The sequence below is a fragment of the Poecilia formosa genome, unplaced genomic scaffold (genome assembly GCF_000485575.1).
Source record: "Poecilia formosa unplaced genomic scaffold, Poecilia_formosa-5.1.2 Scaffold640, whole genome shotgun sequence".
Classification (NCBI taxonomy): Eukaryota; Metazoa; Chordata; class Actinopteri; order Cyprinodontiformes; family Poeciliidae; genus Poecilia; species Poecilia formosa.
The window spans coordinates 163,062-177,347 of NW_006800579.1; the positions used below are offsets into that span (position 1 = coordinate 163,062).

The 14,286-nt window shown below is 41.6% G+C and overlaps 1 protein-coding gene across 6 annotated transcripts; it reads right to left on the reverse strand.

Annotated features, from left to right (window-relative positions):
* Positions 1-892: 892 nt before the first annotated feature.
* Positions 893-14,073, reverse strand: LOC103130497 (leucine-rich repeat-containing protein 24-like). 6 transcript variants are annotated; one of them, XM_007541900.2, is made up of 9 exons: positions 13,971-14,073; positions 11,352-11,401; positions 11,059-11,243; positions 10,874-10,960; positions 10,387-10,578; positions 8,795-8,963; positions 7,590-7,852; positions 6,330-6,881; positions 893-3,138 (listed from the first exon to the last, which is right to left on the reverse strand). In XM_007541900.2, exons 3-9 carry the CDS (start codon positions 11,224-11,226, stop codon positions 2,731-2,733), a joined length of 1,839 nt encoding a protein of 612 aa, XP_007541962.1. In that variant the 5' UTR covers positions 11,227-11,243; positions 11,352-11,401; positions 13,971-14,073; the 3' UTR covers positions 893-2,730. The 6 variants fall into 6 exon arrangements, with proteins under 6 accessions (XP_007541962.1, XP_016521439.1, XP_007541966.1 ...); XM_016665953.1 differs by having other exon boundaries at positions 11,348-11,401; XM_007541904.2 differs by lacking the exon at positions 11,352-11,401 and having other exon boundaries at positions 13,971-14,059.
* Positions 14,074-14,286: the final 213 nt, after the last annotated feature.

A 14,286-nucleotide genomic window follows, 5' to 3' on the forward strand; every position in this document is an offset into this window, starting at 1 on the left:
GCAGAGCAAACCTGGTAAAGAAGTACAGTAAACATGTGACCTCTGTAACTGTAAACAAAGTTTACAAAGTAGTACCAAGTTCTATTTTTGGGATCAGTCCTTGTTTCATACAGTGCAGTTTTGATTATATATATAAAAGTATGATTTTTTTTATATTTAGATTCTACCATGACAATCAGACATCTGTATTTGTGAGAAAGTTGAATAATAGGTGTATCAAATACATATTTTCTCCACTGTACTAATCACCATCTAGAGATAACACTTTTATGTTCTTAGTACATGTAAAAAGTGCCCCCAAGTGATAAGCAGATAATCAGAAAATTGGGGGGGCTTCCTTCTTTTTGGATCCATTGAATAAATTCTACAGCTGTGGCACAAATATTTACTGGAGACATTCTCAAATTAGTATAAAATTTAACCCAGTTTTTGTGTGTCTAACTGCCTAGTTCATCATGACAGGATTCAACAAGGTCAGAAAGCTTCAAAATGCTCCTCCACATTAGACCATCTTTCTAGTTTTTTTGTCAAATGGCATGGCAGTATTGCTACTGCTCAACTGCTACAAAGTTGTGTGTTAGAGATCCTACGATGCATTCCTTGGTTGTGATGGGTGTTTGTTTGCCTGCTGCCTTACTCAAGGATATACGCTATCCTAGAGTTGTGCCCACAGATTTACAAAGAATCTCTGAGCTAAGCCTGACTGAGCTCTAGGCTCAGTATCAAATGTGTAAAAATTCAGAGTTGGCATATTATTTACTTAAAGTCTCAAATCTTCATATACTACAGAGAAACAATGTTTTGATGTTGCTATGACATGAATCAGACATGTTTTGGTTCATGGATTAATTGATCTGTAAGTACAAGACATCCATCAAGTAAACTTTGGGACTCATTGTTAGACCTTTATTTACAAACTTCTGTCTTTCATGTTCTAAAGCACAAATGGCACATTTTGAAACATAGCTTTTGGTTTATCCACAAATTACTGAAATCTACATGTTCTAGACATCCCTTATTCAGTCTACCTCTGTTGCAGAGGCCCACACTGATTAAAATCCAAGTTGTCATCCTGATTGATTCAAGATGGACCTACACACATGGACAAAATTGTTGATACCCCTCGGTTAATGAACGAAAAACCCACAATGGTCACAGAAATAACTTGAATCTGACAAAGGTGATAATTAATAAAAATTCTATGAAAATAAATAAATGACGCTTCAACAGAATTAAGTTAGAAAATAAACTCATGAAACAGCCCTGGACAAAACTGATGACATTGAGACCAAATAAAGGGACATGTTAAATGATGGTGTGTCCACTTGATTACATTCTTGCAGACGCAAGGAGACCCCCATCGTGGTGGCTGAAAAAATTCAGAAGTTATGAGGACTAAGTGCAATAAAAGTCTCTAAGACTTTGTGAATTTGAACAATGGCAACTTGGATGTAGGTCCATCCAAGTTGCGATTGGATGTAGGTCTACAGGTCACTGTGCTACAGTGACCTGGAGTCACTGTAGCATGGTGTGTATCACACTCAACATGGACCAGCAGAAGCAAAGGAAAGAGTTGTCTCAGGAGATTAGAAAGAAAATTATAGACAAGCACGATAAAGGTAAAGGTTATAAGACCATCTCCAAGCAGCTTGATGTTCCTCCGACTACAGTTGCACATATTACTCAGAAATTTAACATCCATGGGACTGTTCTAAAGAGACCTTCTATGGACCCAGACCTGAATCCGACTGAGCATCTTTGGAAAGAGCTGAAACATACCATCTGGAAAAGGCTTCAAACCTGAGACAACTGGAGCAGTTTGCTCATGAGGAGTGGGCCAAAATACCTGCTTAGAGGTGCAGAAGTCTCATTGACAGTTGTAGGAATCATTTGATTGCAGTGATTTCCTTGAAAGGTTGTGCAACAAAATATTAAGTTAAGTGTACCATCATTGTTGTCCAGGGCTGTTTCATGAGTTTATTTTTTTACATAATTGTTGAAGCGTGTTTGAAAAGCAATGTCTGGCTTTCATTTATTTTCATAGAATTATTTTTTATTATCACCTTTGTCAGATTCAAGTTATTTCTGTGACCACTGTGGGTTTTTCGTTAATTAAGTGAGGGGTACAAACAATTTTGTCCACATGTGTAAATGTTGGAGGAGGAAAGAATGGAAAAACCCTGTTTTTTTTATTGTCCAGAATGTAACATCAAGTTATAATGATGATAGCAGCAAGAGATGGGAATCAGATTTCAAATATTTTATCTATATCTACAAAACTCTATTTTTGTCCACCTGATCCTTCTAGTGGATCAACAAAGTTCCTGTACATCGATGAACATGTTATCCAACCACACAAGCTTTCCCTAGAACTTAACGGGAAAAACTTTATAGCGTGGTCAACTTTTCACCAGTTTCTTTCCACACTAATAGTGTAGGTCTTCTGATGTCATGGTCTCATAAAGATGAGGCCAGCCCCAGAGCTCCCCTCCAAAACCAGTAGCAGGTAACCCAATAGACTATCTGAGCGCTCATCATACAGTTCCATCAGATGTGGGTTATCTCTGAACTGTTTTCAGGTTGTGAGCTTTATCTCGTTCAGGATTGTTCGAGTCAGTCCTGGGTGAGTCTGGTGTTCCGGAACACGTCAGCAGAGGGAGCCTTTATCATTCATCGCTAAATGAAACCATGAGATTTTTCAAAGGTACAGTTCTGTCTGTCTGCAGTCCTTTAGCAGTGGATCTCATAAGCTATCTGAGATTCCATAAACACCCCAGTGTGGTTGAGAAACAACCCTTCTGCCTCTGATGTGATAATAGGCTCCGCTTCCCCTCCTTCCCCTGCAATGCGTCTCATGGTTCGAATGTCAATCTCTTGCTGCTCCTGTTTGTTCTGAGGGACAGTGGGATTTGTAGTTTTGCCTGGCCCAATGGACAGGGTTTGGCTGGAGGTGTCGGATGGTGCGTGGCAGTCCAGATTGGTAGTGGAGACTGCTGTGGGTGGAGCAGGGGGAAGCACAGGCTTGGCTCTGTTCAGTACATACATTTCATGGCCTTGCTCATCACGGTACTCTTCTAGCTGGGCAAAGGTGGTGGGGCCGTCAGAGTAGTCATTCACGTACAGGATGCTCTCCTCCTGCTGGTTAAAATTCACCTTGATCACTTTTGGGATACAGAAATAATGGAAAACTTGAGAGGTTCACACTTTTCAAATAGCCTGTTGTATACATTTATCAGGTTAATTCATATAAGCATGTCTGTTGAAATGTCTAAGATATTTCTACAAATATTTTTTCAGCCTAAAATACTGCTTGGTAGTAACATTAATGTTCCATTCCATATTTGATCCACTATAGACAGAGTGAACTATAGTTACTATAGCAAAAAGTTACCCTACAACAGGGGTGTCCAAGGTCGGTCCTCGAGGGCCGGCATCCTGCATGTTTTAGTTCTCTCCCTGGTAGTAACAACCTTTTCAGCATGTCAATGTTCCTCTTAGGTCTTCTAACAAGCCATCATTTGATCCAGGTGTGTTAAACCAGGGAGAGAACTAAAACATGCAGGATGCCGGCCCTCGAGGACCGACTTTGGACATCCCTGCCCTACAATTTATAAAGCAAACAAGCTGAATAACTGTTAAGAGATTTATAAAGGAAGATTAACACATTTCAACCCTTTATTTATTGAAATATTGATAATTATGGCTTACAGATAACAAAAACAAATTCAGTATCTCTTAAAAATGTGACTAGTGAAATATTGGAAACTCATTGTGTCACAACCTAGTCAGTTAAGTGACTACAAATACCTATTAAGCATTTCTGACCCTTTAATAGGTTTCTCACTCTGGCTCAGTCAGTTACAACCATGGGGAGCACTGCTGACTGGACAGCAGACAGTCATGGACACCTTCCCAAGGGGGTGAGACACAATGTTTTTTCAAATCATTACTTCATTACTGAAGAACCTGGTTGTTCTGAGTTCTATATATTCAAGCACATTATCAGAAAATGATCAGAAAATTGAGAGGAAGGAAGCCGTATGATAGAAAAAGATGCAACAGGGAAAACTGTAGCCTTGGGAAGATTGTCAAGTGAAATCCATTCCAGTAGAGCCACACACCGACGAATAGCCACTCCTAAACCAGAGACAAGGTCAGAAGAACTGGGCTGATGCTCAATGATCCATAGTCCTGTTTTCAAATGAAAATCAATTCTGCATTTCATGTGTAAATCAAGGTTCTAGAGTCGTGAAGAAGAGTGGAGAGGAATAGAATCTATGCTGCTGGAAGGCCAGAGTGAAGTTTCCAGTGAGTAGTTTGGGTGTCATGTCATCTGCTGGTTCTGGTCCATTGGGTTTCTGAAGTCTAGAGTCAGTGCAGCTGTCTACTAGAACATCCTACTGCTCATCGTCGGATGACGATGAGCAGTATCTCCATACAGCTGACAAGCTGTATGGAGATACTGCTGTCAATGTACCAAAAGTTCCTTCCATAAACTGTTCTTGATTGGCCAGCAAACTTTCTGACCTTTAACCTCACAGAAAATCTCTGGAATGTAGACAAGACCCAACAAGGAAGGCAGCTAAGGCACCTAAAGGCAGCTATCAAAGCAATATAGGCTTTCATTACACCTAAGCATTGTTACAGGCTGACCGCGTCTTTGTCATTCCACATCACAAAGGTCCTGGAAAGACTCCTGTTGGCAGTCCGGAGAGGGCCAAGCACTGCTTCATGAAGAGCTGCGTCAGCACTTCAGGAAGCTTCATAAATCCACCGTCATCTGGACAAAGCAGGCAGCACTGTGACGATCATGTTCTTTGATTTCTTCAGTTTCTTCACAATTCAGTCTGAACTGCTTTGTCAGTTCAGAAGACAGCAGAGCAGTCACCAGAAGATATATTACTAGATATATGACTACCTGACAAACAGACTACAGTTTGTGAGACTGAAGGACTGTGTGTCTAACCAGTAGCACAGTATCAGTAGCACAGGAGCACCAAAGGGCACTTTAACTCAGACTTCTCTCATCTCCAGAAATACTCAGATGACTCTGCAGTTGTCTGTTGTATCAGAGATGGATAAGAAGCAGAGTACAGAGATCTGGTGGACAGCTTTGTGTCATGGTGTGGAAAAATTATCTCATCTTAAATATAAACAAAACAAAGGAGATTATTGCAGATTTCAGGAGGAACAAGGTCAAAGGTAAAACCCTATTTCCATCATGGGGGAAAAATTGGAGCTGGTTGAGGAATGTAAATACCTCAGTGTTCATCTGGACAACAGACTGGACTGGAGTGAAGTGTCTATAAGAAGGGTCAGAGCAGACTGGACATGCTGAAGAAGATAAGATCCTTCAAGATTTGCAGTAAGATGATGCAGATCAGTCTATTGTTGAAAGCATCTTCTCTTCTGCCGTCATCTGTTGGGGCAGCAGCATCAGAACCAGGGACCTAAAAAGGCTCAACAACTTGATACAGAAGGCTGGTTCTGGTCTGGGGACGACTGTGGAACCTCTGGAGTTGATGATGCAAAAAAAGATTTTCCATAAAATCAAGAAAATTATGGACACCCTGATCATCATCTTCATGAGACTGTCTTAGATTAACAGAGTGTCTTCAGTCAAAGGCTTCTTCAAATTGGCTGTAATACAAACTGCTACAGGAGACCCTTCTTGTTCGCAGCCATCACCATCCACAATAACTCTTTGATGAATTTGAATTAACATGTAAGAGCTGTGCATAGAGATGTACATCCTTTTCAGAAGCCTGACACTTATGCTTAAAACATCCATTTTGATTGGTCTAATTTAATGTGATATTCTAATTTTCTGAGACACTGAATTTTGAGGGCTGTTTTTTTTTTACATATGTAAGCCATAGTTTTCTGTTAAAACAGAAAAAAAATAGAAGCTTCGAATAGTTCATTGTGTGTAAACCTTCTATTAAATAACTGTTTCAATTTCTGTGATGACTAACAAGAAATATTAAACTTTAACACATTTAATTTTGTATAATAGTTAATGAACTGAATTAAAATGATATAGATTAATTTGGCTATTGCCCACTTTATAGGAAGTATGAGGAATTAGATAATAAAGAGAGAGGAAACCAACTATCTTTAAAATAAAGACATTTAGTGATACAGTTAAAATGACTTCACATTCCTGCTCTGTTAGGAAAGCTTGTTGTTCTAATTAAGAGCAGATTACTTTTTATTTTACTTGTTATATGTTGCTTCCAAACATCTACTAAATTTATTTACCACAGTCACAGCTGCTCAAGCAGTATCCTGTGAGCTGCTGGATATGTCATAGAATAAACAATATGCACCTTTTCAGCACCGTCGGCGTCCTTGTCCCGCTGGTGATGTCGGCTGTAGATCATGGCTATTAGCAGCAGAGCAGTCAAAGCCAGCAGGGAGATGCCCACAGCGATGGCAGTCTGAGTGGCAGCTCCCAGAGCACTGAAGGCCATGCTACCCAGAGCGTATAGCGGCTCCCGGCTCACATCAGAACTCAAAACCGGGCTGTGGTTCCTCAGCCGGGGCCAAGCTGGGGAGTACGCTGAGGAAACCTGAGACCATGAGGCCCAGATTGAGGAAGAAGTGGATGAGTTAATAGCGAGCTGAAAAGTCACTCTGGCTACACCTCCTGCATTCCAGGCTTCGCATTCATAAAAACCTGCATGGGCCACAGTCACATTACTGAGGAACAGCATGCCACTGCCAGTGTCAGGGTCAAAATACTCTCCGGCGGTCTTCTGGAGGCTGACTCTGCCTTCAGACGGCTCCTCTGACCCTTCCCCTCCTCCAGCACCCAGATCATGAACCAGACCCCGAGGGGAGTCCACCACTTGACTTTGAGATGCTTTCTTCCAAGTCACCTGCAAACAGTAGAGGCTTTGAGTGCCCTTGCTGAAAAGAAATACTCATCATAACACACACCTTACTAGCAAAAGAAGCAACAGATGTGTGATTTGTGCATTTTTTTTAACCAAGAGTCTGACAATTCCAGCCCACAGGAATTATTTATATGGTCCTTTAGACTCCAGATGGCCACATAAATAGAACTTAAAAATAACAGTTGTGTGCTTAAATATTATTTTATTAGTCAATGCAAATTAGTTTTTAACTGTATGTTGTCAAATTATATCAGTGTGACATGATTAAAAGTTAATTTTAAGAAACATCAAAGGGAGAGAAAGTTAATATTCTAACAATTTCTTAATAGGTCATCTTATCAATACATTCTGCCACAACTGGGCCTTTAAGAACATTCCAGATCTTGATTTGGCCTGAAATAAGAATGAGACATTCAGAAGTTCATTCTTTCATTCTGCTGCAGCTCTCCACTTTCCTGATTGTTTCCAGACTGACGGAACAAATGATTTCCAAACAGTGAGAACGTATTAAAATCTCTCTCTAAAAGTCTGAAAGTAAGTCATACCTATTATGAAGTTTCTAACTATAATATATTCCATATATTCCTATATACCTATTTATTAATAGGTTTAGATGGAAATGAATCTTTAATACACATTCCAGCTGAAAAACTTATTTAAATGTTGACAAAACTGCTGTGGGATGCTTACTTGTGGCCGAGGATAGCCGGAGGCATGGCAGGACACCCTGAGGCTCTCCCCCAGATGGACTGCCAACCTTCTTGGTTCCAGCTGAACTACTGGAGGGATACACACCAGGCTGTTGGGTGGGACTTCCACGAGGCTGAGGTGGGAAAGACGTGGTGGCTCATTGCAGACCAGCCGGCGTTCGGCGGAGCTGAGCAGACGCTGACCATCTTCATCAATCCACCTCCTCAGCCAGTGGAGAGCACAATCACAGCGCCAGGGGTTATCTACAACAAAGCAACACAGAGACAGAGACAATAGTGAACTATAAGAATTCTTAATTAGGTCTATAGTTCCAAAAATTAAAGAACTGTCTCTTCTATAAAGTAACTAGATTTCTTTACTTTAAACTCCTGTGCTGGTATGCCATGCCAGAGTTTATGATAGACAACTCTTCTTGAACTACTAGCGTACTGCGTAGGAAACACTTCTGACTAGGGCCGGGCCAAGGCATAAAGCAAACTAAGCAGCCGCTTAGGGCCCCAAAGGCCACTAAGGAGCCCCCTCAGTGGAGCTGATTTATTTATTTTTTTTATAATTTCTGTGTCATTATAATATCAAAAACACACAATTTCACCATGAAGTGATTTGTTTGTCAACATATTTCTCATTTAAGTATTTCTAGAAGGGCCACTGATATGAACTTCACACTAGATATCAACAGTTACCCAAGTAATTAAGAATATTGAAGTCCAGTCTAGAATGATCTAGAATTATTAGTAAAGTTAAGAATTATCTTCCTCATAATGTTCTTGGAAGGGTTAGTTATTTTTTATTACTGCTATACTGGACTACTGCAACTCCCTGTTTTGTGAGACTGAATAGTCTCTTGTTCAACGTCTACAGCTGGTTCAGAATTCAGCTGCCTGTCTGCTAATGAGGAAAAGATGATGTGAACCTTTCACCCCGATTCTTTATTCCCCTCATTGGATCAATGTTTCTTTTTAGAATTTTTTTTCTCAGATCTTGTTTTAATTTTCAAATGTTTGTGGTAAAGCCTTTTTTTCTGATGACAACTTCAACATGCCTGTTGTGTGGAGAGTCTTGTTAATACCTTGTTCAGATATGATTCTGGTCTATTTTTCTACACAAAGTATTCTCTAAGTGTGTTCGATGTTTATTTCATCCCTGTATGTCTGAAGTTATATAAAAAAAAAATCTAGTCTCACCTGTAATCCGCAGTACCTGCAGGCTAACCAGCGGCCGCAGGGATGTAGGACCAATGGTGTGGAGGTTATTCCTACTCAGGTCCAGCAGAGCCAGAGAAGTCAAACCAAACAGAGCCTTGTCTGCTATCATCTCTATGCTGTTCTGCTGCAAGTGGAGCTCCTGCAGACGCTGGGGATAAATGCAGACTTTAAATCAGCAACATGAGCAGAAGGTACTGCTTAAGCATAATCACTATGGAATAATTTCAGATTTCAACAAACAAAATCATATTCCATATTGCTTTTTGCATGAGCTGGTTTTGGATGGTGTGTCATCACATACTGATGTTTCTGAACAGCTTCACCTGATCCAGAAAAACTACACACACACACATGCTCTCACACTTTCATCATTCCTTGTACACTCACTGGCCACATTATTAGACACACCTGTCCAACTGCTCATGAAGTGATAGGGAGTAACTCCATGCATTTGGGCATACAGACATAGCCAAGACAATCTGCTGCAGTTCAAATCGAGCTTCAGAATGAAGAAGAAAGGTGACTTTGAACGTGGCATGGTTGTTGGTGTCAGACGGGCTGGTCTGAGTATTTCAGAAACTGCTGATCTACTGGGATTTTCACACACAACCATCTCTAGGGTTTACAGCAGCAGAAGACCACACCGGGTGCCACTCCTGTGAGTTAAGAACAGGAAACTGAGGCTACAATTCACACAGGCTCACCAACATTGGACTCCAGAAGATTGGAAAAACGTTGCCTAGTCTCATGAGTCTTGATTTCTGCTACGACATTCGGATGGTAGGGCCAGAATATGGTGTCAACAATATGAAAGCATGAATCCATCCTGCCTTGTATCAGTGGTTCAGGCTGCTGGTGGTGGTGCAATGGTGTGGGGGATATTTTCCTGGCACACTTTGGGTCCATTAGTACCAACTGAGCATCGTGTCAACGCCACAGCCTACCATGACCACAGTGTATCACCTTCTGATGGATACTTCCGCAGGATAACGCACCATGTCATAAAGCGTGAATCGTCTCAGACTGGTTTCTTGAACATGACAATGAGTTCACTGAACTCAAATGGCCTCCATAGTCACCATATATCAATCCAATAGAGCATCTTTGGGATGTGGTGGAACAAGAGATTCACATCATGGATGTGCAGCCGACAAATCTGCAGCAACTGTGTGATGCCATCATGTCAACATGGACCAGACTCTGAGGAATGTTTCCAGTATCTTGTTGAATCTATGCCACGAAGGATTAAGGTAGTTCTGCCGTTTTCAATTTAGAATGATGTGGAGATTACAAGAGCGTCACCTGCCACTTTTATAGGGAAACTGCTCTTGCTGACAAGCTATGAGCACATGTCTGTTAAAGACTGCCTGCAGGCTCTCTTCATGGACACAGTTTAGATAAAACTGTCAGTTTCTCACTGACTGTCTTAATAGAGTGCATACATACAACTTCTCAAATCTAATCTCTTTGGTTTCATATCTTTGTTCACCGCCTGAGAAATACAGGATGTGCAAATTTATTCATTTAAATGTAGCTTCATGAAAGTTTCAGTGTGTTTTGATATGTTTTACCTGTAAATCCTGGAAGGTGTAGTCCAGCAGGCGTGTGATATCATTTCCTGACAGGTACAGTATGCGGAGCTGTTCAAGCCCCTGAAGCATGTTCGGTGTGAGCAAGTGGATCCGGTTTCCGTTCAGGGCGAGCTCCAACAGATGACTCTGGTCCCGAAAAGAGCCAGGCTCCACACCTGAAATGGTGTTGTTCTGCAGGAGGGACAGAAAAGGAAAATAAACTAAAATATATTTGTATACATATTTCATATTTTCAAATCAGGCCCATGTGTTAACTGATTCTACCCATTGGTCAGCATACTGGAGCATATACCACTAAATCTGATATCCCAAGATTGAATTCCAAGTTTGCATGTTTCCCTGTGCATGCACTGGTTCTCTCTTGTTACCCCAGCTTCCTCCAAAAAACATGACTGCTGAAATCTAATAATGTCTCAGTGTCTAACCTGCAAGAATGTCAGTGGAGTTAAGTTTGTCCACTTGTTACCTGCAGATACAGATAATGAAGGTGCTTCAGCAGTGTGAGGTCCACTCGGCGAATCTGACTGATCACATTGTCCTGGAGGAAGATGGTCTGAGAACAGAAACGGAGCATAATAAAACCTGATGGTGAATGTGTTTCCATTACTACTAATAAACAGCAACCTGTGGCAAAGCGGAGAAGGGAACTACCTGAGTGGAAGGAGGAATGAGTCTGGGGATATCCCTCAGGTCGGTGGAGCCACACTCCACTGTGAGGCTGTAGCAGCGGCAGCCAGCAGGACAGGGAGAAGACACACCCAGAGACGGGCGTGGGGACAGGAGCAGGAGGGACAAGAGAAGCACAAACCCCAAAGCCATAACATTGAGAGGCAGGACTGAGGAAGAGCGCAGAGCAGAGAATTCATCAGCCTCATCACATTAGGACTTTGTTGCTTTATCTCATTTATTATTTGGAACACGTGTTTCCATCATCATTCACCTACTATTTTAGTTGAGGTGTTGCTGAGGACTGATCACAGATGAGGGAAATATTCTGCACATAAAACCAAAAGACCACTGTAAAAGACTGCGTGCTAGCTTGCGCTAATTACGGATGTCTCGTCAATTGAATCTTCCTCGGTCAGAAGGAATAGGCCAACTCCAACAGTGCAGCTTTGAAGTTTTATTGATAGAATAATAGGAAGCACATGGGAGATGATGGGACAGATGATGACGTAGAGATAGGAACAATGTAGTTGTATTTGGTTTTGTATGTATATATGTATGTGTGTGTATATATGTGTGTGGTTATCTGAAACAGAAGAAACAACAAAGATGCATATTAATAGCCATGCGGGCAAAGCGGTTACACCTACATACAGGATGAAAATGGCTTGTAGTAACACAGAAATCCAATAGAGGGCATCATAACACCATACATGGATTAACGGTAAAATGCAATAAACATACAAATGACAAAAAACCGTCAGAAATATGAATTAACAGCAAATCTCCTCATATGCTACTACAATGGTGATATATATCTGGCAAGGAATAGCATAGAACTTGAGTTATTACAAGTAATAGCTTGCATTATCGGTAGCCAGAGAAAACACAAGGCTAATTTCACCTAGTGGGCTAATAACCGACATCCCAAATATCGGGCAGAAAAATGTATACTTACATAATAAAAACGCACACAGGTCTCATACACACGGGATTAAAGAAAGACTCATGGTGGATGCTATCCGTTGATGGATTTTTATGCCACCGAGCCACACAGAAGCACAGAAAATAACTTGCTCATCTACGTGAAAGTCGAACTACAAAAAACAAAGATGCATCATGGGTATTGTAGTCCTAGAACGAACAGGTGGACTTTTAACAACCACAATCATAAAAAAGGCAAGTTAAAAACTAATCACTATCACTACTTTATTTAGATTTAAGAGAGAAAGTATCAGCCTGGTGCTGTGGGACAATTGGACATCATATCCAGGTGTGTGTTAACACAGTCCATGGAAGAGAAAAATCAGCAATGAGCAAATGTGTTCCCTCTTATTTTGGTCTGGCTACCAGGCCGTTTCCATCTATTTCCATCAGTGGTACATCACTCAACAGGGAGAACAATTATTCCCAACAACAAAAGATTTCAAACAGCTGCCAGCAAGACCATCTTAAGATAAGAATGTGAATCTCAGAGAAATGACCCAGGAGCTCAGTTAGCAGGTCAAAGGTTAAAATTCTTGACACAACAAATGCAACTTGTTTGGCAGGGTTAAAGGATAAACAGAATAAGAACAAAGTGAGGTATATGTTGCATCAGACTGAACCAAAACTCTTATGGCACAACATGCTTCAGACAGATGAGAGACCGAACTAGAGATGTCAGGCCATGAAGCACACAACCAGGTTTAGGGTTGGGGCTCATACCAGCTGACAAGCACAAAGGTGAAAATCTGTGGTGCAACCTTAAGAGTTGGACATAAATATATCTTTGTAAAACTTTTAATGAACTCATGCAATATTGTGAAGAATAGCGAGCCAAAGATTAATACCACTGCAATAATCTGACAGACTGTAGTCAGGCAGACAAGTCCTTCTGAGAGTCATAGGTGCCGACAGTGGTTCCACCAGTACTGCTGAGGGAAATTACACAATCATCAATCATCAGACAACATGAGATAAATTTCCATTGTTATGCTTAGGACACTCAGCTTTATCATTATGAATCCAATCAAACAGGCATGATTTTTGACATAAAAATCCAGATGACTAAATGTCTGCCTTTAGAATGTTTAGAAGTTGTTTTTGTTTGGACCAGAACTTCTGAAAAAGAATAAAGCTCCATCATACTGTACATCAGAGTTCTGATTGGTCCATATGTCCCCAACACTGGACTTGTTGAAGAACCTAAGATCCTTCCAGGTTTGCAGCATGATACTGCAGATCTTCTATCAGTCTGTTGTTGAGAACATCTTCTCTTCTCCCGTCATCTGTTGCGGCAGCAGCATCAGAACTAAAAAAGGCCCAACAGCCTGATTATGAAGGCTAGTTCTGTTCTGGTTCTGTTGTGGGGATGACTGTGGAACCTCTGGAGATGGTGATGCAAAGAATAATTCTTCAAGAAAATTATGGACAACACTGACCATCCTCCTCATGAGACTCTAGTGGGAAGGCAGAGTTATCTTCAGTCAGAGCCTTCTTCAGATTCAGTGCAGTACAGACTGCTAGGGTGTTCGGATCTCAGATAGGGTGAGATCCAAAGATCTTTCCTGTCAACAGCCATCTGAGCTACATTATACTCGCATTAGTCTCCTAGGAAACTACTGACAGAACGAGGCACTGACTGTTTTCTTTGCATCTGTTGGACGTGAAAGTACTGCTGTTGATCAATACCTCTAACATGATAATATGGCTATAAAGCGATGAATGTTAATCTAAGGTGGCAGAAAGTGTAAAGTGTTTTGCACTCGGAACCATAATGAGTGCAGCACCAGCATGCGCATATATCCAACACTGCAACAGAACCAGATATATCATGTCCGGGCTGCAGCAGCTCACAGCAGCGGACCTGGAAGAGGGAGAGAAACGGATTCTGCACAGCGACCCATTGGATTTACCTGATCAGGCCTGACAGGACTCTGGTGGCGTCGCCTCGGTGTGCCGCCTTTCTCCAGGCAGAGCAGCAGCTGAACGACTGCAGGGACGCGGTATGGAGCGGCAGGCGACAACGGAGCAGCCACCGAGGCTGGTGTGTGAAAGGGGGAAGGAACGGGGGGAACAGACGGAACCGGCTCATGCGGTTATGCTAAATCCCATTATCCGGCTGGCTTTCCAGCCCGTCTTCCAGCACATCCTCCCATCTAGTAGGAGCAAGCTGCTGCTTCTGCCCCTCCCCCACTCCACTCAGCATCACACCTCCTACACCAGCAGATG

Coding starts and splice junctions, on each gene's coding strand:
- LOC103130497 (XM_007541900.2), bottom strand. CDS start 11,226: ATGGCTTTGGGGTTTGTGCTTCTCTTGTCCCTCCTGCTCCTGTCCCCA. Junction 10,961..11,058: donor TCATTCCTCCTTCCACTCAG/GTAGTTCCCTTC, acceptor TTCTGTTCTCAG/ACCATCTTCCTCCAGGACAA. Junction 10,579..10,873: donor TTCATTATCTGTATCTGCAG/GTAACAAGTGGA, acceptor TCCCTCCTGCAG/AACAACACCATTTCAGGTGT.